General features: G+C 38.1%; 2 protein-coding genes across 2 annotated transcripts in view; one reads left to right on the top strand and one right to left on the bottom strand.

Moving 5' to 3' along the window:
- Positions 1 to 3: 3 nt before the first annotated feature.
- Positions 4 to 19,880, bottom strand: LOC139589136 (betaine--homocysteine S-methyltransferase 1). The gene is made up of 8 exons (XM_071425258.1): positions 19,636 to 19,880; positions 15,721 to 15,853; positions 11,736 to 11,854; positions 9,543 to 9,734; positions 8,779 to 8,926; positions 7,732 to 7,914; positions 3,939 to 4,167; positions 4 to 3,470 (listed from the first exon to the last, which is right to left on the bottom strand). Exons 1-8 carry the CDS (start codon positions 19,672 to 19,674, stop codon positions 3,296 to 3,298), a joined length of 1,218 nt encoding a protein of 405 aa, XP_071281359.1. The 5' UTR covers positions 19,675 to 19,880; the 3' UTR covers positions 4 to 3,295.
- The window catches only part of DMGDH (dimethylglycine dehydrogenase), a 40,935-nt gene continuing 35,698 nt past the window's right edge, over positions 19,812 to 25,048 (top strand). Inside the window, exons 1-2 of the mRNA XM_071425257.1 lie at positions 19,812 to 20,156; positions 21,983 to 22,148. Of these exons, the coding sequence (XP_071281358.1) occupies positions 20,080 to 20,156; positions 21,983 to 22,148 (243 nt within the window). The 5' untranslated portion in view covers positions 19,812 to 20,079. The remainder of the gene's footprint in view (positions 20,157 to 21,982; positions 22,149 to 25,048) is intronic.

The following is a 25,048-nucleotide window of genomic DNA, read 5'->3' as shown; positions in this document are numbered from 1 at the left end:
TAGAAAACTTTCTTTTCAAAAGAGCAGGGGAAAAAAAGCTGTGTTTTCTGAAAAAAAAAAAAAAAAAAAAAAAAAAGTGGGTTTTGTTACTAACTCCCAATTTTCCTTCTTTACAACACCCTCTTGCATTTTTTTGGTTTACAGATTAAATCAGACCAACAACTGACCATTACTCAGCAGGTTTTTAGGCCTTTTTTTTTGCATGAAATTCTTGGAAACTTCAGAGCTTACTTAATATGTATCCATCTCCTAATGAGTAGTGCAGATAGCTAGTAGTTTCTGAAGTTTATGGTTTGTTCAGGTCCCTCTTGGTCTGACATTCAGTGTCATGAGTAAGAATTATTTAGATTTTAGAAATGTCAAAGACTTTAGCTTTTCACTTCTGGATCTGTACTTCTGATGTTCAGATCACTTCACTTCAGCTCACAGATAAAAAAACATAGGAGATAAGGTCTGGATAAAGATCTGATGGAGGTGATTTCTGGGTATATGATAAATCATAGACTCAGAGGGAAGAATGAATGAACAGAGTATGTTTGATTGAGAGAGAAACAAGGAATGTATTTAAATCTTCAAATGTATAACAGACTTTAGCAAAGGAAGAAATTCTTTGTGTCTTCATGTCTCTGATGAGCTGTAAAGAAATAATGGAAAAAACAATGAAAAATAATAAAGAAAGAATAAATTCCACCAAGGAACATTCAAATTAGGAAAATTTTGTTAAGGGTGAAGTAACCAAACACAATCCTTGGGGGTCCCTTCCATCTCCAAATATTTTGTTTCTGCATTGTAGACATTGAACTAACCTGGTGTTGTCATGGAAGCTACATCATTAGATATATTTCCAAACAGGCTAAGCAAACATCTTGCCCTACAAATAAATGATCCTTAGGGTACTAAATACAGGAACTAGCCCTCTAAAGCCCCTTTCACCTCCTAAAGTTTTCAGAAAGGTTTCCAGGTAACCAAATTTCCTAGGACTGTGCTGTTGGCTTTTCTTATTTCCTTAACAAGTCATGTAACCATTAGAAACATGTGAAAATCTAACAGTTTCCTTATGCCTAAATTGTTACACAGAAACAAATGGGAGAGAAAGCTTGGTAGGCTTGCTGGTTGGTAGGTTTTTGGGTTTGGGGTGTTTTTTTGAGGACAGTAGTGTTGGATTTTTTTGGGTGGAGTTTGGGTTTTCTTAGTAGATTGGGTTTATTAGTGATCAATAAAGCATGCTGAAATTGTTTCCATCCCACTGGAAATCCTTTATAAACCCAGTCTGTGATATGAATAAAACAGGGAATATTTGTTTCACCCTGCTCTTGGGCCAGCTCTCATGTTCCACGTCTTTAAATGGCCTTTAAGTATTTCTCATTATAATATGTTAAAATTCATCCTTTCCAAACTGGATACCAAAAATGAAAAAATCATATTTTCATAAATACCAGGTTCTTCAGTATTCTGTGTTGTGAAGTCATTCATTTCAATACAAATTTTTGTATGTTATGACAGTTTCAAAAAAATCGGCCCAGCTACTCGTATAGTTAGTGTATGATGGTCAAACAGCATTCTGTGCAACAAGAAGTCCCTAAATAGATAATAATTGTTCAAAACACTTCTGTACTGGTTGTAGCCTCTGTTTTAGGCCACCTAATCAAGCATATGTTCTTAATGCTACATACATTTTGACGATGATCAAAGATCTGGCATTCGTGTTTTACAGATTCTGCAATATTCACTCTCTGCAGAGGTAATGTTGAGAATCACTTAGGAAGGAAAGGAGTTTATAAAGCATATAAAATATATACTCACATGGATGCTTTCCAAATAATCTGCATTTTAAAATACCTACTTTCTTGATTTGTCTGCTTTTTTCTGGCTAGTAAGTGTTTTTTTAATATGTTTTAAGCCTCGGGAAGGCAGGCTTAAACCTGTCTGCCAATAACAGTCTGAAAAGGATGCATTAAGTTTCTCACTGAAGTGTTGTCTATGTAAGTGTTTCCTGAACTGCAGAATACCAGCATGGATAGAAACAAGGAAATAAGCTTATACATGAAAAGTAGTCTAACTACATCTTTCAACACTGACTGTGAGAATGAGATTTTCATAAAGGTAGTTGCCTTAACGTAGGATGGGTGAAAATTCATTTTAAACAGAAATTGAAGTTGGGTGGTACTTACAAAAATTAATGATGGAAATGTGGGCTTTACAAGTTCTAAATATAGTGGTACCCTTCCTATGAAAACCTTATCTTGTTTGAAAACAAATCAGTGTACAAATTCCATGGGTTTTCTCAACTTGAATGGATGGATCTATTTCCTAACAGAGTTTTTCATTTGTTAAAACTAAGATTGCAGAGTGAATCAATCAGATTAAAAAAAAAAAAAAGGGAAAAAAAAAAGAGATGTGTACTGCTCTTTTAAATGGGAGTTATATCTTAGAAACCTGCTGTTTTAAGATAACCAAGTAATTAAAGTGAGATTTCCAGAAATAAACTGCATCATTTGAAAATTATTTTTTTACTGGAGAAACAATATACTTTTTGAGGTTTTACAGTTTAAGGTGTGAAGATAATACAATACTATTGAATTATATTCTTTTTAATTTATTTGACATTTCTTTAGATTGCAGAGTAATTTCTTAAGCCTTTTAATCCCCAGAAGAGTAAATCTTGTGTACATGGTACCTTAAGACAAAAACTGAGTTTTGTCTACCTGCCATTTTTCTCTTCTAAAAGCTCTCTGCATATAAGGAATTCCTGCAAGATCTCATTTTCCTTAGGTTTTGATAACAATTATAAGATACATTTTTCAGTTTACTTTTGTTCTCTTGAAACCAAGAAAGTGACCACAAATAATTGGCAGTTTGTGTGTTCCTGCACTAGTTCTCAACAAATCTTGAGGTCTGAGGAAGCTCCTATAAAACCAAACTGAAAAAAGACTTGGGAGTTGAAGTCTGTTGACACTGTATTTATAGATCGCTTTTTCTTTCTTCACAGGTGAATTGAGCCAGTTATGACTTTCCAGGTATTTCTGTGTCTACCCAATTAATGGCACTCAGCTAACAGAAGCTCAATTATTATGAGAATCCAAAATTACTTTTGACTGTGTATTCTCTAAACTATTTGTCCAGAGAAGGATTTTATTTTCAAAGTTAGACATATGTAATCACATTTTTTCTTCATTTTGTCTCTCATTACATTTTGACTGACAGATCAACACAGTACTCATCTTCACAGATTTTCTTCTGAAGCATGAGATGGCCTGTAGATAAATCATTTTAAGATTTACATAACTGCAGTGGATTAGAACTTCTTTTTCTGGAAGAGCTCCTTCAGCTGTTGTTCAGTTGTTGCTTCTTTCTGTTGCATCAGCTCCTTGGCTCCTCTGGTCACTCCCCAGCCATCTGGCTTTGACATGCAAGGACAATATGGCCTGCCGGAAGCAGGCTTCAGATTCTCCCAGTATTCTTTTCTTGCCCTAAATAAAGAAAAAGAAACTCAGGGTTTTTTTCCCAGCACTTCATAATATTGAAGGAAATGTGACTTAGAAGACAATTGCAAAGGGTCATCTAACTTGTAAAGATGGACATTATATTTATATATAGAAGTATGAATGAAAATATGCAATTAAATGCTACATGCTTTAAAAGTATCTTTCCGTCTTTGAAAGGAATACTGTAAGCAAGCCACCACTGGGAGCTGATATACAATATTCTCCTTTTCATTGTCATGAATTACATTCACAGGATCTCCTCTACTTCTCCTTCACCTCTTTCCCTGCTCTTAGGTCAGCTTTAATTCTTGGAGATTAAACATAAAACATAATTCTAACCATAAAATCTTTACAGTGATATTTAGATGCCCATATCAGCTAAGCCAGTGTGCTCTGTGGAGCAATGTAAGCCTTTGCAAAAGGTGTGTTGGCTTCCAGGTCAGATATACGTACCTTGCTCTGACCCAGGGTTTGGTATGCATGCTCAGGTTATCACCCCAGCTACCATGTTTCTCAGAAGCTTCTGGCAAAAATCCTCTTTCAGGAGCCAACTCTTCAGCTATTGCTCGGATGTGATATGGCTCAAATCCACAGCAGCCTCCAATGAAACGAATTCCTAAGTCATAGGCCTTTCTTGCATATTTTTGAATGTCCCATCTGGTGGCAATTCTTGGCTCCAGACCTGCAAAGACATTATCTTAAGTTTCCATCATGGTCCATTCAATTTTTATCCATTTTTTTGGTAAGAAATCATGTTGTTGATACACTTGCACTCTGTTTGCAAAAGTGGTTGTAGATGTAGACGTATGTGTTTGAACTGTCTGACCTAGAATCAGAGATTGAAACCTTTAGAAGGCTAGCTTTTTCTGCAGTGCTCCACTGACCTGTGCTTGTAAGCATGTTTGGCCTGCCAAAACAGCACCTAGTATCTTCTGAGGCAGATCATGTTTACCATTTTGCAGAGTTCTTAGCTGAAGAATTGGAATATTTTCAATGTTATGGCTATATTTCCTAATAAACAATCAATATCTGGGAAAACTGATTTCCACACACTGATCTGTGAAAGGAGAATGTATCAGCCTACTGGCATAGGAATAATCCTGGTAATTATTCCTCAAAAATGCTTATTGCTCTTTTTTCCACAATCGGATATTGGCAGCCAGTTGTTTCAGCTGGGATCTTAGCTATTTCTTAGACCAACCCTTAGGTATAATCCCAGTCATGAGCAGCTTGCTGCCTCAAAACACCTCATTCCTTGTGGAAAGTTCTGTGTGCATGTAATTTAGAATGCCATCTCTGTTGCAAGTTTTTTGAGCATTGTGATGGAATAATGAGACCTGAGAGAGTAGACTTGTGGAAGTAAAGGAGTAAAAAGTAAAAGCACACCTCAAGGAGCTGGAGGCACAACTGGAAAGAAAAGAATGGGGACTGAAGAAGAAACTTTAAGAAATGAAAATACAGAAATAAAAGGACAAAAATCCTCACACTTCTTAATGGATATGCACATCTGCAGGATGTGAACCAGCATGGTTATCAGTTAAGTGCAGCATCATGTCTGTGCACTGAACACTGCTGGGCAAAGAAGCTGTGGTTGAGGTAGTAAGGCTCCAGCAACAAAGGAGAGTAGGATTGAAGAATGTCCCAATGTCCTGTCCCAAAAATGTCTAACATGCAAGAAGTTGATAGAAAGCAGATATATACCCTAAGTCCATTTTGTAGTTAAGAATCAGGTTTACAAATAAAAAAGCAGAAGGGAGACAACTGAAGATTCTTATAAAGAAAATTATTGCTCTCAGAGGGAAAGATGAAACAAAGGAAAAGTAGATGGCCTGGAAAACTTTGATTAAGCATTTTAGAGAGCTGTTCAAATAAAAACAAGCTTTTGTACAGTGCTGCAGATATGATAGAAAGCATCAGAAGCACAAATGCATTATTTCCTCCTCTTTGATATATTATTTAAAAGCTAATGCAAAATTTATACAAATGATCAACAGTAAGAATGCATCATTGTGCACTCAACTTACACCTGTATAAGCAACTAAGCGTCAGGGGAACAGTATAGGTTTCCCTGTCATCTCCATCACCCTGTCACAATCCATGTGATCTGATGAGATGCATTGATTTGATGGCAGATGAAGTGGCTAAGCCACTGTCCATTATACTTGAAAACTTGTGACAGTCCAGTGAAGTTCCTAGTGACTGGAGAAAGGGAAACATAACCCACACTTTTAAAAAGGCAGAAAAAGGAAAAGCCAGAGAAAGAGAGACCAGTCAGTCTTACAATGCCCAGAAAAACCTTGGATCAAATCACCTGGAACTTGTACTAAGGCACATGGGAAATGAGGATGTGATTGGTGGCAGCCAATATGACTTTACTGAGGACAAACTGTGCCTACAAATTTGGTGGCCTCCTGTGATGGGGTTACAGCATTGGTGGAGAAGAGTGACGAATGTCACCTTCCTGGACTTCCACAAAGCATTTGATACTGTGCCACACAACATCCTTGTCTTTAAATTGGAGAGATTCCTTCCCAAAACTGACTAACATTTTATTTATTTTTTCCATGTCTGTCAATGCAATACTTTTCTTGGCTTTATTCAGAATTAAGTATCTCTAACTTAACAATTCTTGATGAGGAAAAACTGTAACATGCTCTTTGATTTGCCCCCTCAATATTTCTACCCTTGGGTATGTTTTCAGTGACTAGGTCATTTCTTTCTAAAACATTGTCCTTATTTAACTGGTGACATTTCAGAGAAATTGCAATAAAACAGAAGAGAAAACATAGAAAAATGGAAATAGATCTACAGAAAAATAAATCTTTCTGGCATCTAATTGCTGGAGTTTGTCAATTCAACATACCTAATGCTTCCCTAGAAACTGAGATCTTGTTGCCCTGTAGAGAGTATATGTACTCTTCAGATATCTAAATATCCCTGTTATTGCCTTCATGAAAACCAGGTAATTTGGTCAGTTTAAAAATGATTTACTGAAGAGATTATCTGCTGTCAAGCAATCAATTACTACTTCAGGGTTTTGAAAACACTCACAGAGCAGGTCTTCACCAATTAATTATTCATGGAAATTCTAAATGCTGAGATGTCATACAGATTGCTTATAGCACACAAGCCAAGAACCGTAACAAACCAGAGTGAATCCTTCCATTCACTTGATTGCTTACTGCGCCTGTTTGACTTTTTTTTTCCTGCTTGCAATCAGCGGAACTATATGAAGGAATGAATAGGATAAATGAGTTCATAACACTTTTAAACATCTTAGATATTTTCAGGACTCAGACGTGTTATTACCATTTAATGAATGCCCCAGGCTTATGCTTTATTCTCTTTCCTTCATTTATGTAAAAAGAGGAATTTAAAGAAAAACAACGAGCTTCCTGAAAATCACATCTACTTCTCAGGTTTTTTTGCTGCAAATTCAAATTGTGAGCGTTTTGGGACCATTTACTCTGATCTTGAAAAGAAGGGTGTATGTTATCTGAAAATGAAAGTATTTTCTAATCAGTCTTAAAATGTTTAAGCTGATTTTGCCCTTAGTTACAGGGCAAAATACTCACATGAAAATAAGCCCTAAATACGCAAGCCTTATATAAATATTAAATGGCTAACTCTCCCAGTTTTTGTACAGTTTCTCCTGAGCATACATGGAGATTTCTTCTCCAAACTGCTAATTTGTTAGCAATATTAAAGTCCTCTTTCTGGTGTCTCTCTAATGTCACATACATTAGATAGTCACAAGATTTAAATATTATGAGTGCAATAATAATGTTCCTATATCCATTGTACTGCATTGTACATTAAACTCTTACACAAGTAAATGTGTAAGGACTTGTGGGATACATATCACAACCCAGAAAAATGAGGGTTTTTTACTACATTTGCTGCTGCTCTTTGGACTGTTTACAGCAGTCCTGAACAGGGTTCTATAGCATGAGGAAGAATATTTTTTAAATTAATTTATATTGTGGCATTTTAACTCTTCTCATCATAATTACACATTGAGTTACATGCTGTGATACTACTGAAGTGTTCTCCCTATGTGGATTATCTTTACTCCAATATTACATTTTGATCTGTCTGGAAAACGCCAGGACTAGGATAACTAGGACTCATCATATTGACTAAAAGGACACCTTGCAGCTTCAGCTGTACTAAAAGCTGGGGGCAATAAAAGCCAGGAACAGCCAATAAAGCAACACCACCAACAAAAAATACACCCTTGTCTTACCAAAGGGAAATTCCGGAAGATCAATAAATCCCTGCTTTCCACAATCAGGAGTATGGAAAGCAAGTGGCTGGCACATCAGGTGGGCTTTCAGTTTAGCAGCCTGCAAGCCCTCTTTCATCAGCCTCACAGTTTCGATGGAAGTTTCTGGATCAAAATGGCAGTTGACTCCAACTATAGAAGCACCTAGGAGGAGGAAAGTAACTTCAAGTCACAGCTCCCCAGAAAGTGGGAGATGAAAGTTCCACAGCACTCTAGAAGCAGTGCTGTCCACCTTCACACCAGTGCTATGGAAACAAGGCAGCTGTGCTACAGCCAGGCACAACTCTCCTGAGGTTGATCATGCCATTTACATCTCAGCTGCACTCCTCTTTACCTTTCTAATGATGAATCACATCTTCTACAGATGTTTTTTCTTCTACCCTCCTACAGTGTTTAATCAGTAAAGTCTGATTATGTAGAGCCACATATGGAAACAGGTGGCAGGTTCCTAACAGAAGTTCTACCTTTGGATTTCAACTATAACTTGAAAGGAAAAGAGCACTTCAGGATAGATATGTAAACTTGTGTATCTTCACCCATCATGCCCCTGATTAATTTCTTCTGCCCTTCCCCTTGTTCCGTAGAAAACAGCCTTTCATAGGCAATATTATTAATTTTGTCATTCCCTTAATTTTCTCATCTTGAGCTTGAACTGTGTGCAAAAACAAGAGCAGAGAATCAAAAGCAGCTTTGTGCTTGTGATTCTAGAATTTGGGGATGGGTCTGCAATGAAATTTGAGCAGGTTTAGGATTTTGCTGTATTCAGTATCAGTTTTCTATGGCTATTGCTCTTACCCATTTCATACAGATAATCAAGGATTTGAAGCTTTATTCCCATATGTTTTTACAAGACTGTTCTAGTAAAGTACTCATAAAGACTTTTCTACAGAGTCATAACTCCTATGAGATACAACTGGGAAGCTACCTACTTGACATACACATCTATTTATTTAAATAATTAGGGACTTTTTCCATATTTTCAAAGGGCACATTAAAACAGATTCTTACCAGCCTTTACCAGCTGGACAGCACATTGTCCAGGGGACACTCCATGCATGTCTCCTTCTGGACCAATGCACATCGTAGCTGCAACTGGCTTTCCAGATTCTTTTAGAACTTCAACTGCCCAGACAGCCTCTTCAACATGCTCAAAATACTGAAAAAAATTAAAACTAGGCTATTTTGTTTCTCAGCAAAGAAATATAAAAATTCCTATCCAGACCCCAAATTAACCATCAATACAATGATTTGATAATTTTCTGATTTATACTAACATAATTCAATTGAGTTTACTGGCCACACAGTTAAAAAAGGATTTTTAAAAGTAAGTAAAAATAAATTAAAAATAATGTTACTTTTGTTTCAGAACAAGAATGCCGATAGGGGAGATTAATCAAGGATTAACACAAGACCTATAGTCAACTAGAAAAGTTGTCTTAGGTTGCTTTCCCAGCAACTGGGAGAGCATGTACTGGAAGAGCATGTACTGGAAGAAATAGGGATTAGTCCAGATCCCAGCAACATTTTGTCTTTGTATTCGTACAGAATTTTACTTGACTTAGGTAGAAATGGCGTTCAAAGATCCTATTCTAGAACACCTGCAGATGTTGGTGGGCATTTACAAAAAAATATCTGATACTACTGAGATAAAAGCACAGCAGAAAATCTTGAAGTAGGTAGAAACATGTAGGGATGCTTCCTAAAATAGGCTTGACATCTTAAAAGTTAACACTGTGCCAGTTGAAGGCACATACTTATTTTTACAGATTTACCTCTGCAATTAAGAAGTCCACATTCTTCTTCATAAAGACTTCCAGTTGCTTTTGAAAGGCTGCTTTAACCTCTGTTTTATCCTTGCAGCTTAAGTAAGATGGTGTTTGACTGACTCCTCCAGCCACTAAAGCATCACCTTCATTAGCCACTTCTCTTGCAATGTCACAAGCAGCTTCATTCACTTTGTGGCACTGTGTGAACATAGAATCTGTTAGTTTTATCTTACCAGAGGTATGCAGAACCCTAGAAGGACAAAAATAGTGAGAAGTCATAATGGCTTTTTCATATTTTTGTTAAATTTAAACTAAATATAATTAAAATCAAATGGATTTTTAGAGTAATCTTGATTAGGAAGATAAGATTCTTTTAAACAGTAACAAACATTAGAAAAATAATTTCTTACCTCCTCTAAGTTATCATATTGTCAAATACTACAAAATACATTACAATTAATAGATCTTACACAAATAGCCTATAAAAAACAAATATTTGGTTTGAAGTGGAATTTTCTTTGCTTCTTAGAAAATTAATTAGTTACACCTAAGCATATGTTTTCATTCTGAAATTTTGAATGGAAAACAAGATATATGAGAATTCTAACTTTTCTTTTTTTAAATATATTTTACTGTTCTGATAATTAACACCTCCCACCCCCGATATAATATTCATACAGGGTTATTTAAGACATTTTTTAAAAGAAAGCATGAATTATGTGATATTAAAGTTGCCAACTTAAAGAAAGGGAAAAATATTGCTAATTAATCACTAAGACTGGAAGTCATATTCCTTCTATATCTAAACTAGGATGACCAGAACAGCTTTTCAAAAAGAGGTTAAACTGAGAAAAAAAAAAAATCTGGGAAAAAGAATCATTATTTGTGGTATTTCAAAAGTATCGATTACAGCAGGTTCTCTGCAGTCCATAGACTATTTAGAAGTCTCTAAGTCCATAAGCTTCTCTCTGCTGAAGTTTTACATGGCTGCCTCAAAAACCCAGCTGATTTTTAAAGCTGTTGCTGACAGCTACCCACTTGCATTTGTGCATAGGTACATGTTTCGGGACTCTGTGAGGTGGAACCATAAATTAATTAAATCCTGGAGCAACCTGATTCTAGAACTGGCAGGAAATAAATTTTGAGATGTTTGATGTAATGCAATCCAAATACCAGGTGCTCTCTAGCCTTTATAATTCTGCACATCAGCAAGAATTGAAGATTGACTTGTTCCAGGGTTACTGTGTTTCTGGGACTACCACTTCAGACATTTCAGTGTTGTAAAAGGTAGAGCATTTCAGATTAATTTGGTCATATGACATTTTGGGATGAACTCAATTAAGCCTCAAGTGTTTCCCTAGTGTCCAGATTGTTCTAATTTCAGACTGAGGATATCTTCACAGATACAGCTATTCCTTCCTCCCTGAGCCCTGGAGAATTTTCTCTAGTTTGCAGAAGACAGAATGTACAGTAGGACCAAAGGAACAGGATCAGAGAAACCACTCAATGCCAAACATTCTAGTATCAAAGGTATTATATAGAAATGTTTGGCCAGGAATTCCACTAGACCTTGGGCCTGTGTCTAGTAAACACACCCAGAATCCTACAATTCTTCTATGTAGGGGGTAAGAAAACACTGACAGGGTACTACTTCTGCTGATGTAAAAATTACCTTCACACAAGAGGAGGGGAATATTGAATACAGCATATAGCTTAGATTATTTTAGTTGCTACTTAATGAAGATGTGGTTCTAAAAACATTTTGTTCTCATTAGCTGTTCATTATTCTCTAAGATTCTTCACCATTTTTACAGTTCAGTAATTTCTCTGGATTCTAAAACATCTCTATTTTTTCACTAGTTTTGCTCTCTGTCCATTTAGTACTCTCTATAATCTTTGTACCTAAACTCCATAAACCCATCTCCTCAGATCAAAATACAGAAAAATACAATGTGGGCATTCTCTTTCCCCTCTTCATCCCTTCCTAATTTTGTGTTTGATTTTTGTTTTGGTTTGGGGTTTTTGTCACTTCACCTTGTTTTTTTGCTATTTCAAACTCTGTAATTCCATCATCTCATTCTCTGGTCCTCAAATATACCCAAAACTGTTAGGATAAACTTGATAATACCTTTGCCAAACCTTTTGAAATTGAACAACTTATTTTCAACTTATTTTGTATCTCCAAAACTGGTTACTCACACTTATTTTCTCAGCTACATAATTGCCCCTGTTCTCTAGTTTGTCCTCACTGGCATAAAAGGTGAAGGTCTGCAGAACATTGGATCCAGCTCTGAGGAATTCTCGGTGAAGCTGACGAACTGCAAATTAAGAGACAAGGTTATTACTGTGTTATCCCCAAATCCAGTGTTTGTTGATGTAATGTTATTGTAAAATAAGTGACATTGTGTTTACTAGGAAACCAATTATGAGAAATTAGAAGCAGTACCCAAGTCTGCATAGAATTTCTTTCTTTTCACCATCAAAACATTGGGTAGAAAATTTTCTTCTTCATTCTTTTCTGTTAAGAATGACTGAAGATTTCTATATAGTTTAGCTGCAGATTCAGTTTTGCCTGCCACCTTAACAATCCTCTATTTTCTGCAGTCCTCCAGATTCCCAGATGTAGGGCTGGATAGAGCTTTTGTATTGTGATTTAGGAAGGGATAACAGATGACTGACAAAAGAATATGAAGGCATAACAAGGAATACCAGACAAAAGGCGCTTCAAATGAAAAAGCTATCTTCTCTTAGCTTCTATATTATGAAGAAGAAAACAGAAGAAAGTATCATATCAACAAATTAAGGGACATGATAATTATATGGAAGAATACAGTGTTTCATCACCTCCTCTAGTCTACATTTTTGAGTTTTCTCCCCCAGCAATGTTTTTAAAGAGTATAGTCAGCCAAACCAAAGATCTATTTTGCTAAATACATTCTCACTTAAAAGAAGATTTGTTGCTCCAGAAAAGTGACTCACAGCACGAAGTTAATTCTCCCCATATGTCTCCACATGATGATTTTACTATATCGACAACAATCCTTTTAAAGGAAAGGTCACCATTACTTTGAATAGACAAATTTCCTACATTAGGACTTTGGGAAAAGGCTCCGTAATGGTAGCCATGCCTTTCTGGCTGTAAGCAGTATACTTCAATTGCCACAACAGCAACAGAACAGGAACTGTTAATTGATTTTATATATATACCCACAGAATAATAGTTATAATAATTACTAGAATGCTACTGATCATGTAAAATAGAGTTAAATGCTTAACAGCTTATAGAAAATACAGGAGTTCCTTACTTACTGCACACAAGATACTTATTACCTACACACACAAGAACACTGCAATTTCTATGGCAGATGTTTAGAAAGGTTTTCCTGAAGTCCTAGTTTATCACAACTCATTGTCCACAGACACAGTTTGTGTCACTAAAAAAAAATGCAAGTTTGTCATGAGAATAAAATTACTCCCGTATTCTGCAACAAACATAGCTTTCTGCAGCAGAAAAGCTCAAAAAACATTTTATGTTGCTAGATTTAATGTGCATACATGCAAGCGTGTCTGCTTTCAATGAAGGATCGCTGTAGTGTCCCTTGCTTGTGTCTACTGGTACAGTATTTTATTTCTAGTTGCTGCCTTGGGTAACTTCAAAGTGCTTATTTTTTTACTACACAGGTGATTTAACACAGTGTTTCTTTGCCCAGCAGTCACAAAAATCTTTCCAGGAACATAGGTTGTAGCAGAGGTACTGTTCAAAAAGTTTTTGGAATCTGCTTGAATGCCTGGGATCAAATTTCATTTTCACATCTTTATGAAGAGAAAAAAAAAATTGTAGTGCTGGGAGATTCTTTTTCCTATATCATAACAATAGGCCACTGATCCCAAATAAAAGGACTCTGTGTGTTTCTAGTGGGTTTTTTTTTCATCCTCCTGAATGAGGAAGCATTGATGAAAACTGGTCAGGAAATAAGAAAAGAAAAAAAAATCTACAAATATTTTCACAAATGCTCTATGACATTTCAATAATAGACCATTCCTAGAAGAAGGCCTGGGTTTTGTGTGAATATGGATGGTGACATAAGTAGGAAAATGAAATCTAACACATGTGATTAAGGAACTTCATACCCCAAAATACCAGGTGAATAGGAGACATGGGATACACTTTGAGGGAAACAATAGTGCTATAACTATCAGCCTGAATCTCATTCAACCTCAAGCAAATAGGCTTTACCAGTAGAATACACTGTTGTTCTTATCAAACCCACAGCACTGTGCAATATCAAAAACCCAAACCACTCTGTAGTTTACTTGTGTGACTTCCGGTATGCTTCCTCCAGCATTTGAGAAATGGGAATAAAAGTCACACATGAGGCTAAACCATTATTAATAATTTGATGCATTTTAGGAGTCAGATGTGTAACACTAATTTTTCATTTAAATCCATCATGAGTTGGACATTACATAAAAGACACAGACATAAGCTGTGAGGAGATAGGAGCAATAAGCACCCATGCATATGGCTCAGCATAGAGCAATCCCTAGTCTGTCTCAGAAGAAAAATATAGATCTCCTAATTTCTACAATTACCAGTCAGGCAAATCCTCTCTTCTGTAATACAGTTAATGGCCTTGAACTCTTTTTTTTTAATTATTCCTTCTCAGAACTTCCTTCCTTTTCCTTTCCTTATAAGGACAAGAAGCTCTGGTAGCTGTATGGTTACACCCACTGTCTCTGCCAGTTGCTCCTTGTGTTCTATTACATCTGCTTTCAAAGTAACATGACCCTTGAGTGAGCAGGAGCAAAAGCATGGAGGGAAAGAAGCCCCACTGCACAAAAAGAAATTAGCAGATTTGCCCTGCAGGGTGGATTTATAAATAGCCTATAAAAGACATGTGCAGAGTGGGGAGGGGTTTTGAGGTGCAAAAATAACAAGCAGAGGGGAAAGAAAGAGCATGGGACAAGGGCTATGAGCTGTAAAATAGAACACGCAGGGCCAGACAGAGGTAGACATGGAGAAAAATAGAGAGATGATAGAATGTCTCTTTGGGAGATGAGAGTCAGCAAATTAGGTCATCAATCCTTAAACCTTTCCTGGAGCTCTGCATTATCTAAAGCTGCCCATAACCCTAAATTAGGGATGCTAAGTGACACAGAAGTGACATTTGAAGGCTGAGAAAGATTAGGCTGAATAAATAGGTGAATTGTATAAAGTGATGTAGGAGAGAGAACTAAGGTATCTTTCCTTCTACTCCTTCCTTCTTCTCCTGTATAGCAGAAAAAACTAACTTGGAATAGAAAACACTTAGAAGAAAGAAATTTTTTCCCCAGGATATTCTGAATTGACTTGTGGGATTAAGTGCGCATCATATTATTAGGGCAAATGCTTTCTTATAATGAAGCATGCATAAATAGATAATACCATCCGCTTCTGCGCTATTTATGATTAACACTACAGTCTTTACACTGGAAGGCATAAAATGGTTGGTCATTTTCTCTCTGTCCACTTTAAGAGAGTTACTCTGTTAAATGTTTATTGCAATTTTTAGGTTCCTATCAGGTTTATCATTCCCCATTTTACAGTGTGGCCAGAAACATTAAATACTCCCATTACGATGTTTATTAAAAACTGCCATTTCTCTGAAAGAATCAATAAAAAAACTAGATTATAAATATAAATGAATTACTAGAACAAATTATAAATATATATGAATTACTAGATTATAAATATAAATGAATTACTAGAACAAATCAGATAGTTAACTGCAGAATTCCCTTTTGTAAGGTATTTAAATTACAAGTTTTAAATGATCAGCACAAGAACAGACTGGACAAATCCATGAGAAAGAAATCACTGAATATTATTAAACACAAATATAACCACATCTGCATGAAAAAGTCCCTGGGATGCAAGTTATTAAGAATTGGGAGAGCATTCTGAAGAGGTATCAGTAGATGTTTGCACTACTCACATTCCTACAGAGCAAACTGATTTTGGCCAGTGTTAGAGCAAGTAAAACAGGCAAAATGAGCTGGTTTTAGGCTGTTCTTAATGTAATTCTATAGTGTCAAGGAACACTTCTATTTAAAAATCTACTAAAAGCTCTATATATTTATTATTTAGCCAACCATTACATTGTTTACATTCACTATAGGAATATAATTTCCCAGTAAAACTGACCTGCTTCTGGATGTTCTACAGTTGCTTCAGGAGTCCAAGGCCCAGCTTTTACATATCCCCTCTTTTCAAGAGCAAAGACAAATCCCCCATCTCCGATCACAATTTCTCCAGCGTCCAAGCGTTCTAGAATACCCTGGAGAAAGCATGAGGGCAGGTTAACAATTATAGTTCTTCAATTTGATGGCTATTTTCTGTATTTGCAAGGCAGACATAAATATCTGTGAGCAAGCAGAAATATTTTTGCCACAATAATAAATAGTAATAAATTTCCTTTGTAAAATTCTAAATAAAGAATGGTAGACCTGCTCTTTTGCACCACAAGGCTTTAATATGCACACGTATATTATGTGTGTAAGGCTTCTCATTAGTCAGTTATATTGTATTCCAGAGATATTGTTTCCAGAACTGCAAGTCAGTGGTCCAGTCATGTTCCTATGAAACTAATACGCCATCTCAAATTCTCCTGTAAAATACATGAGAAACTTCTTAAAATAAGACACTAGTACCACTGATCTCACTATTAGCTTATCTGCTCTCTAGCTTCCAATGCCACCTTCACAGAGCCTTACCACAAGCAGCTTGTGACTCCAGATGGCACAACAGGCACCACAGAAAAGTAAGCATGCAACAGTTTCCTACCAAACAAGACACATCTCAGAAAGCTGACTTGCAGTTTCTGACAGTCTTTTCACAGGCCTGGGTTTGCTTACCCAGATTTTCAAAACAAAAAATAATCCTGTTGGTTTTGCACAGCCCTGAAATGTTTTAGAGTGCCAAATTACAAACCTTACAAAACCCTATGTAAGATAAGCCTTGCTTCTCCCTTGAACTCCACACTAATGCAAGGAAAGTGGCAATTATCTTTTTTGTAAAACTGAAAAACATGAGAACAAATACTGGCTTGTTCTAAAATACATTGCATTTTTATTCCTTTAATTGCTTCATTTCCTTGTTCAAACCTTCTAAAAAGTACCTACTATTACAGTAGGATTGATTTCTACAATTGGATGGCAACCATAATTCCATCTATTCAAAGGGGTTGAATGAAGACTACATATATGTAGCGAATAAAGGATAAGAGTTAATCAAGGGTAGGACTGAAATTTCCATCCATAGTTTTCTTCATTTCAACAGAAGAAGTTTGAAGGAGTAGGGAAAAGAAAAAAAGAAAAGCCTTATGGACATAGAGTTGAGTGTGATTTTCATGCTGAGTGGACAGGTTTTTTTTACAATTACCCTTCAAACTTCAGTTGTTATCTTTCTTATCTTTCATTATCATTTCTTATCTTTCTTATCTTTCATTAACACAATTCTCTCATGCCATATATCCAACAAAGACAAACCCTTAGGATGTCTCAGAACTGCTGTTTAGGCAGAACAAGAACAAGGCCTTTCCAACAGTAAGGAGCAGTGTGCCAGCTGTGCCAGTTTCAGTACCATGCACAGCAGGGTGAGGCTCCTTGGAGGCTACAAATCCTGGCTGAGAGCATCACCTACTTTGGCTGAGGCACTGGCATTGCAGCAAAATGTCAGGACTGGTCTGTACAGTGCTGCTGTGCAGAGCTCTGCCAAGTGTTGGCCTGCAAATCTCTGCATCAGATTCCACTATGGACTTGCCAAAATATTGAGCCAATTGACTTTAAAACTTCAACAAAGTGTGCAAGTTTTTATCTTTGTTTCCACAGAATCAGGGAGAAACAATTTTAGAGTAAATGTCAGGTGGTTTTGTGAAGATTGTGCTTGCAATAAACCTACTTTCATTTATAACAGAATGCCTCAAATGGGGCCAGTAATAGCTCATTGCTTGAGTCCATGCTTCCTCTATCTGCCAAAGAATCTTTTGTACATTAAGCCTGCTTCAGAAATTTGATATGCAGAGAAGAGGCATGCAGAAGAAATGAAATCTTTAATGTAAAGGCAGCCTCAGTTGTTTTTTAACTGGGCATTGAGTAATAGACACAAAATGACATCATCATATATAGGTATTATATTTATTATTATATTATGTATTTAAATGTACTACAACAGAACTTTCTTCTAAAAAGTCACTCCTAGTATTTAATAGCAGTTTTTCTTCACAGTTCTGTTTCATTTTGAAGTACAAATCATCATTTTCAACACACAGAAGCAACATAAGCCATGTTTGAATAGACCATGGCACCTTAACATATTGTGATTTATTAAGTCTAGCGCCAGGGTATCTAATGGCAGGAGAGATAAATACAAAACACAAAATACTTAATAAAACCTTAGTTTGTCAGGTCATGCTGGATTCAAATGGAAATAACCTTTTTGCAGACTTCATTATAGGTCTGCTATCTTCTCTTCACACCATTTTTACTTTATGTAAAAATTATTTTGTGTAAAATACCACCTATTTAACCACCATATGGCTAACCAAAATTCAGCATCAACATTGTTTTGTTCAGAGACCTACTGCTGTGCACTTATGTCTAATCCAGATCAATATTGTACTGTCAGGTGATCTGGTAGGAGACAAAAAATGTGTTAAATTACAAAAAACAGTATATGTAAAAAGCTATCCAAGGCTTTTGTGAGCTGTCCTTTTTGCTACTATGAATGAAGTTACACCACATGGTCCCTACACCTATACATGGAAAGCGTGAGTGGAAGTGGCCCTATGAAGATATTCCCACTACCATCTTTAGGCATGTAACTGTACTGTGTAAGTGAAAATCCTGCTTGGTCAACCTATAACCCACCTTTTCATCAGTGGAGAGAAAAGAAATCTTGAAAATACTATTCACATCTCAAGCCCTAAAGAGAACTCCACTGCTTGTAGGGGGAATTTCTGCTTGATGTTGAAATTAGGTGGTATATGCCAAAATATAAAAAGCAGAACAAATACCCCATACCTTCTTCTTGTATAATCAATCTACCTGTAGGACCTAGAGCTCATAGACTTCTTCCCATGTCTTTCTGCTCTTTTGCTCTACACATAAAAACGAGTAAAACCCATTCTGGGAAAGATATGCCCTACTAATGGCAATAGTGTCCTTTAAATAGAAGACAGAATACATGATTCTCCTGACCTTGTCAAGCAGCAGCACAGGGTACCAGTTCTAATGTATGTCAGAGAGCTTGACTTAGATATTGCTCATAGCTTTGCTTTAATGGCATGAATTGCTGGTGCCTGGATAACTTTTTCCTGGCTTATTCCTTTAGCTAAATGGGGGAGCAGTGGGCATGCATACATAGGAGTCTAGGTTGATATTATACAAACATCAGTCATATTAATCAAGGGGTGAGAAATCTGGACCTTTTAAACAGAGCAGGCAGGAGACAGAAATCTCATCCAATGACAGTTTATCCTTAAAAGATTTACTATTTTAATTTTAATTTACTATTTTAGTTTTAATTTACAATTTTAAAGTGTGTTGCAAGTCCTGCTTAATTTGTGTATCAAATAGTGTTACACTACATGGTTTTGTACTCTGGTGGCTCCATTCTATGTGTTCAGAGAAACCAAGATTATATGGGCTGTGACTGCGTTAAGATCAAGCTAATTTATCTGTCTCATAACGATGTCCAAATACCCTTAACGTCTCGATGCTGAACAGGTACAATTACTGTGGCTTTATTTTACGTTTTCACAAGATCGCCTTACCTGCGGAGATACCGAGTACCTTAGAGGGAGGTTAACCGGCGAGGGTCGCGCCGGTCAAGAAGCGGCTCCCCTTCTCTAGCGGACTCAACCCCGCGGAGGCGGGAGAGGCGGCGGGGAGCCCTGCCCTGTGCCAGGGCCTGCTCTGTGCCAGGCTCCCGCGGCGGGCCTGCTCCCCCGCCCCGTCCCGTCCCGCCGGGGCAGCGCCCACCCGCGGAGGCCGGAGGAGGGCACCGCGACGGGGGGGGAAGCAGCGGCCGGGTCTGCACGAGGGAGGGAAACAGATTTACCCTTTTGCCTTGTTTCGCGGTCTTCCTGATCGGCAGCATCTTCCTCGCCCAGGGACGCTAGCTGCCCCGACGGCTCCGTGCGCTCCTCGACTCGCTCGGTGGGCTCTCCGGCCGCTCGTTTATAGCCCCAGGAGGAGGAGGGACACTGTGGGCAGCGCTGCGGGCGGTACCCCCGCCCGGCCCGGCCCCTGACTCCCTGGAGCGCTCTGGTTCGGCCGGGGCAGCTCTGCTCCCTCCCTCTGCCCCGCCCGGCCCCAGGTGCGGAGGCGCCCCCCCGGCTGCCCCTTCGGCTGCCCCCCCCGGCTCCAAGGGGCGGTCCGGCGCCCTCCTCCGGGAGGGCCGGGCTCGGCGGGGCAGGGACGGGACGGGACGGGACGGGACGGGACGGGAGGCGGCGGAGAGCGGCGCGGAGCCAGCGCTCTCCATCCCTGCGGCGTGTGCGGGATGAGCGCGGTGCTGCGGGGAGCCCTGCGGCGGCTGCGGCCCCCGCGCCGGCCCGGGCCCCTCGGCGCCCAGGGGCGGTGAGTGCGGGCCGGGCCGAGCCGGGCCGGGCAGGGGGCGCGGGCAGAGGGGCCGGTCGCGGTCGCGGCCCCCGTGCCGCTGCTGTCCGGGATGCGCAGAAGGGGCGCTGGCGGCGGGAGCCAGCTCCGGCTGCGGCACCTGTGGCCAGAGGTGCCTCTCTGCGCCTCGCACTGCTGCGCCAAAGCCAGAACCAGCCCGGGGTGCGTTGCTGACCTGGTGTAACAAGGTCCCTTCTGTTGTCTTCTGGGCCATACCGATAAGCAAACAGTGGCCGGTTTTAACTGGCACGATCAAACATCTGGGTGACCTGTTTAGTTCACGGGGAAGGTGAACCCCGGATTCTTGCCAGGCTCCTGGGCAAAGGTTTTAAAAATCTGAAAGGCACATGAGGAGATTTCAAATCCACAGCATAAAAGAACAATAAGAAAAGTCTTTATGCTTGACCTTGGTTACCCTGTGCCTCAAAATTCAGTAGAGAAGCAGGTGTAAGTGCCGCACATCTGGCTGTTAAACAGCTTACTGTTAACTTGCAAAAATTAATATGTAATCAGAAAAAAGAACCTGTGCATGTGTGTGGTGCACCAAATACAGAACAGCTGTGGTGTCCTGTGCTCCCACTTATTTTAGTTTTCATTCACCACTATTTATTGTATAAGCGTGGTGCATGTTCTGCCTGCAATTGCATTTAAAATGTTATAAGATCTCCATTCATAAGACATAAAACTGGTAGCCTTTATTTCTGAGTGGGAGACATGGGAGACTAGTTATACATTAGAAAGTCTGTTGCCAGAGAAGTTGAAAGTGTACGAGGAGGAGAGATAAAATTGAGTATAGATTAACTGGAGAGAAAGATACTGTTGATTCATGGTAGTCTGTACTGCTGTTGTAATAACATGTGCTACCTTGTCTCACATCCAAAAAAATTGCTTCTTAAAAATTTGTTTTAGATTTCCACATATGGCTTGCTGTTTGGCTGTCTGTGGATGAGGCAGAAGAGAGGAGGATCACTTGCAGAAGAATAGAGCTGCTTATGGCAGCAGTTCTGGTTTACACTGAACTCAAGTAGTTTTGAAAGTACAGTGTGGAGCAGCACGTGTGAGCCATTGACAAAAACCTGTTTCTATAATGTTTTGTCTTAAGCAAAGTAGGAGATGCCAACTCTGGGAATAGCTCAGTTGTTTAGAGCATGGTACAAATAACACCAGGGTTGTGAATTTGGTCTCTGCATGGGCCATTCACTTAGAAGTTAGACTTGATGTTCATTGTGTGTACCTTCCAAACTCAGAATATTCTGTGACTCTGTGAACATGGCAAAATAGACAGAGCACGAAAGTAAGTATCCAGCTTTTTTCTTCATGAACATGTATACTGGCTTAGTCTACTGACATTGGTTTTAGAAATTTATTAAGGGGACTTACTAAGTAAGTATTTTTAAAGCCTATTTGTTGCACATGCTACAGTACTTTGGAAAAGTCAGGTTTTGATATTGTCATGTTATGCATCAGCTTCTTTTTGAGAAATAGGATCTACATATAAGGGTACATTGGATAAATAATATCTAAAGTTGCAAGTGGCAGCAAAATTGTTTTGTTGTTTTCTGTTTTGTTTTTTTTTTCTTTTTTATTACAGCTGTTTACCTATATGACCCTCAGACAACATTTACTTTAAAAGTGGATGTGAGTGAACAGGTTCAGTCTTAAGCTATGTGTGTAAACTCCCAAGTAGAAACCCATGTGTATTATGGCTGAAGCTATAAACAAAAGAAATGGGGAAAAGTTTGACTTTTTCTAACTGTCTGTAATTTTTTCTTTTTTTTTTTTTTTAGTAAAGAAGCCTCATCTCCTTCCTTAGGGAAAGACAGGGCAGACACAGTGATCATCGGAGGTGGTTGTGTTGGTGTGAGTCTAGCCTATCACTTGGCTAAAGCTGGCTTGAAAGATGTTGTTCTGCTAGAAAAATCTGAGCTCACTGCAGGATCTACCTGGCATGCAGTAAGAAATATTTTGTTCCTGTCTCAAATTAACAGTCGTTTGTGTATACAATGGTAGTGGAAGTTTCCTTACCTTTTTATTCCTTCTCTTTCATGCCATTGCTGACATTACATAAAATCTTGGAGGAGCAAAGGTAACAAATAGACATTCTGGGTTTTTTAAGCCTGCATATTGTCTGCATTCTGAGGACAAGAACTAAAAAGACATACATGTAATAATGTCAGGGTACCAACACTTCCTTTCATAACGGTAGTCACATGGTCATACTGGTTCACGATGTGCATTTATGTAATTACATATTTTCTGAATCTACATCTGGAGAGGTAAGGTAACAAAATTAAATAAAGCTTGCCACAATAATACCGTAATGGATACTTTTCCCATTTATTTCCAGCTTTTCTTAACTGAAATTGGGAGATTGTTATCTCTGTATGTAGCAACACAAAAGAGCAGAAACCCAATAGTTTGATGTCTCTAGATCTACTCTGTTCATACAACAGAGCATTTATGCAATAATTTACATTTCAGAGGACAAATTAATTAATTATATTTTGTTTGCATTCTCATACTTCTCCCAGAGGAGGAAGTCTGAAGTCTGCAATGCTTCATCTTAGTGCAGATGTTTTGTGTTTTTTGGGGTTTTTGAGAGAACAATATTAAAAAAAGAAATTTAAAAAAAATATCATTGCCTGCAGTGTATAAGTAGTATACTTCATTTTACTTGCTTTTCAATAAACAAAGCAAAAGAAACCACGCTGTGCGTAGTAGTAAGAAGAAACAACATTCAGTAATTGTACAATACAACAGTGTGGCAAACAGAGCAATGCCATGTAAAATGCCAGATCATGCATCTTGTGTATTGAATCATAACTACAAAATAGAGGCACAGACTGAATTTTATTTGCTCAATGCATATACAAAACAATATGTTTGTAAAAAAACAATAAAAATCCCCTAGTTCTATAAGGAACCAGAATCCTGAATGGTGTTGTTACTGAATGTTTCCTGTGTTCTTGCTGTTACACTCACTCACCCTTACTGCTCATAGAAGTATTAAAGCAACCCTTCTTCCAGTACTTTTTCCCAGACTTCTTAGTGAGTGCAGCACTGGAGCTCTGAGTGAGGGTCAGTTTCAAAGGTAAGGAGCTGGAGCTCAGCAGAGAAAATGCCTGCACTACCAAAATTGACAGAGATGCCTCATGACACCTCTTAGAAGGAATTTGATGCAATTAACACAGCAAAATCCCTAGTTATGGGCCATGTTAAAATAGATGACTACATGGTATCTTCTCATTTTCTTCATTGTCTCTTTTCATTGAACTCACTATTAGAAGACTTTGTCTGAAGATGAAAAAGTTGGTGATGTCTGTTTCAGATGAGTAGAAAGATCAAAACTATGACAGTGAGTTCCTTGTTCTACCAGATACTCTGTCTTTATCAGTTTTTTCCTCCCAAAATACAGAAGACACTAAATACAGATGACAGTTACACATCCTGTTAAGATGTGGAATGGCACATAGCACATTGCCTGCAGCCACAAATGTTGAAAGTCTGGTTCAGATGTTGCTGCACTACACAACATTTTACCTCTTAGATGGTCCAGGAAGATCCTGCCAGAGTTCAGGATCATGTTTCAGATAGCTAATATTCCTGCTGGTGTTGCTGCCAAAACTTTCTTTCACTTCTCAGGTCTGAGATAACTTTGACTGACTTTCATATGTGCTATTAAGACAGCACAACAAATATGCACATCTTTATATTACCAGTTACGAAAAGATGTAACAGAGTGAGTTATTACATGTTATATTATACTTTGTCTTGCAACATGCCATTGATTTTGCTGCTCACAGTAAAGCACAGCGCAAGTCAAATAATAACTTGTTACAATTTGGTCACACTTGCAAGAAGAAAGAGTTTAGTATATAACAGTGTTAATAACATTTTCCTTCAGAAAGCTAATTTAATAATGGCATTAGAATAAAATCTGAAACTGATTGAAATAGAACAAAACTGGTGCATGAACCTTTCGGCATTTAAAAATTTCAACTATAGAAATGCTTTAAAATATTTTTGTCAATTCTCATAGCAAAGTTGCCATTCTTTAAATTATTTTTCCAGATCTTGTTTATGTAGAATAACAAATCTCTTAGAAAAATGGAGTAAAGCCTAGTGAAAAATCTCCTTCAACTGCAAGAATGGTTCACGCTGAAATTCAGGAGAACATGTAGATGCCTTGGGAAAGCGGCTGGGCCAGAACAAATTCACAACTGAATTCTAGATGAAAATGCAGTATACTGGTGACAGAGCAGGAAAAAGCTGAAAATCAGGCAATTTAGAAAAGTTACCTGTGTATGTGAAGGGGATGTTAGGAAAGCCAAGTCTCAACTAAATATAAGATTTGTGAGGAAAATGAAAGGCAACACAAACTGCTTCTACTCCTGCATTAATAGCAAAAGGCTGAAAAAAATGAAAATAAAGGAATGAGGTGAGTAATTCAGTCACAATTTACACTCATAAGGTCTCAGTGCCTTCTTGCCTCTGGTTTAAAGGAGGAGAGTAACTACAGGCAATGGATGAGGACCAAACCAGGGATTACTGGGGTAATTTGGCACGTGCTCATGTGTTGGAGCAGACCGGCTGCATCCAATAACGCTGCTGATTCATGGCAAGGCCACAGATGTATCACATTTGAAATACTACTGAAATTGGTGGAGGTGTCAGAGATTTGGCAAAGGACATATATATGACTTTTAGAAAAAGCCAAAGGACTGAGCAGAGGAGCTAAAGGTCAGCTACCCCTAATCTGGTTCTTCAGAAAATCATTGAGTGAGTCCCAGGTCCATAAAGGAGAAAAAAATGTGATTTGCAAGAGACAAAATAAATTTGCAAAGAATAAATCA

Source organism: Agelaius tricolor, unplaced genomic scaffold (assembly GCF_023055355.1).
Source record: "Agelaius tricolor isolate 1412-34295 unplaced genomic scaffold, bAgeTri1.0.p SCAF_4, whole genome shotgun sequence".
Classification (NCBI taxonomy): domain Eukaryota; kingdom Metazoa; phylum Chordata; class Aves; order Passeriformes; family Icteridae; genus Agelaius; species Agelaius tricolor.
This window is presented reverse-complemented; position numbering and strand designations above follow the sequence as displayed.

Excerpts from the sequence above, each read along its gene's own strand:
- LOC139589136 (XM_071425258.1), bottom strand. The coding sequence starts at position 19,674 with ATGCTGCCGATCAGGAAGACCGCGAAACAAGGCAAAAGG. Across the intron at positions 11,855-15,720 it reads TGTAGAACATCCAGAAGCAG|TTCGTCAGCTTCACCGAGAA; the intron begins GTCAGTTTTACT and ends CTTAATTTGCAG. Across the intron at positions 8,927-9,542 it reads TGGACTTCTTAATTGCAGAG|TATTTTGAGCATGTTGAAGA; the intron begins GTAAATCTGTAA and ends AATTTTTTTCAG.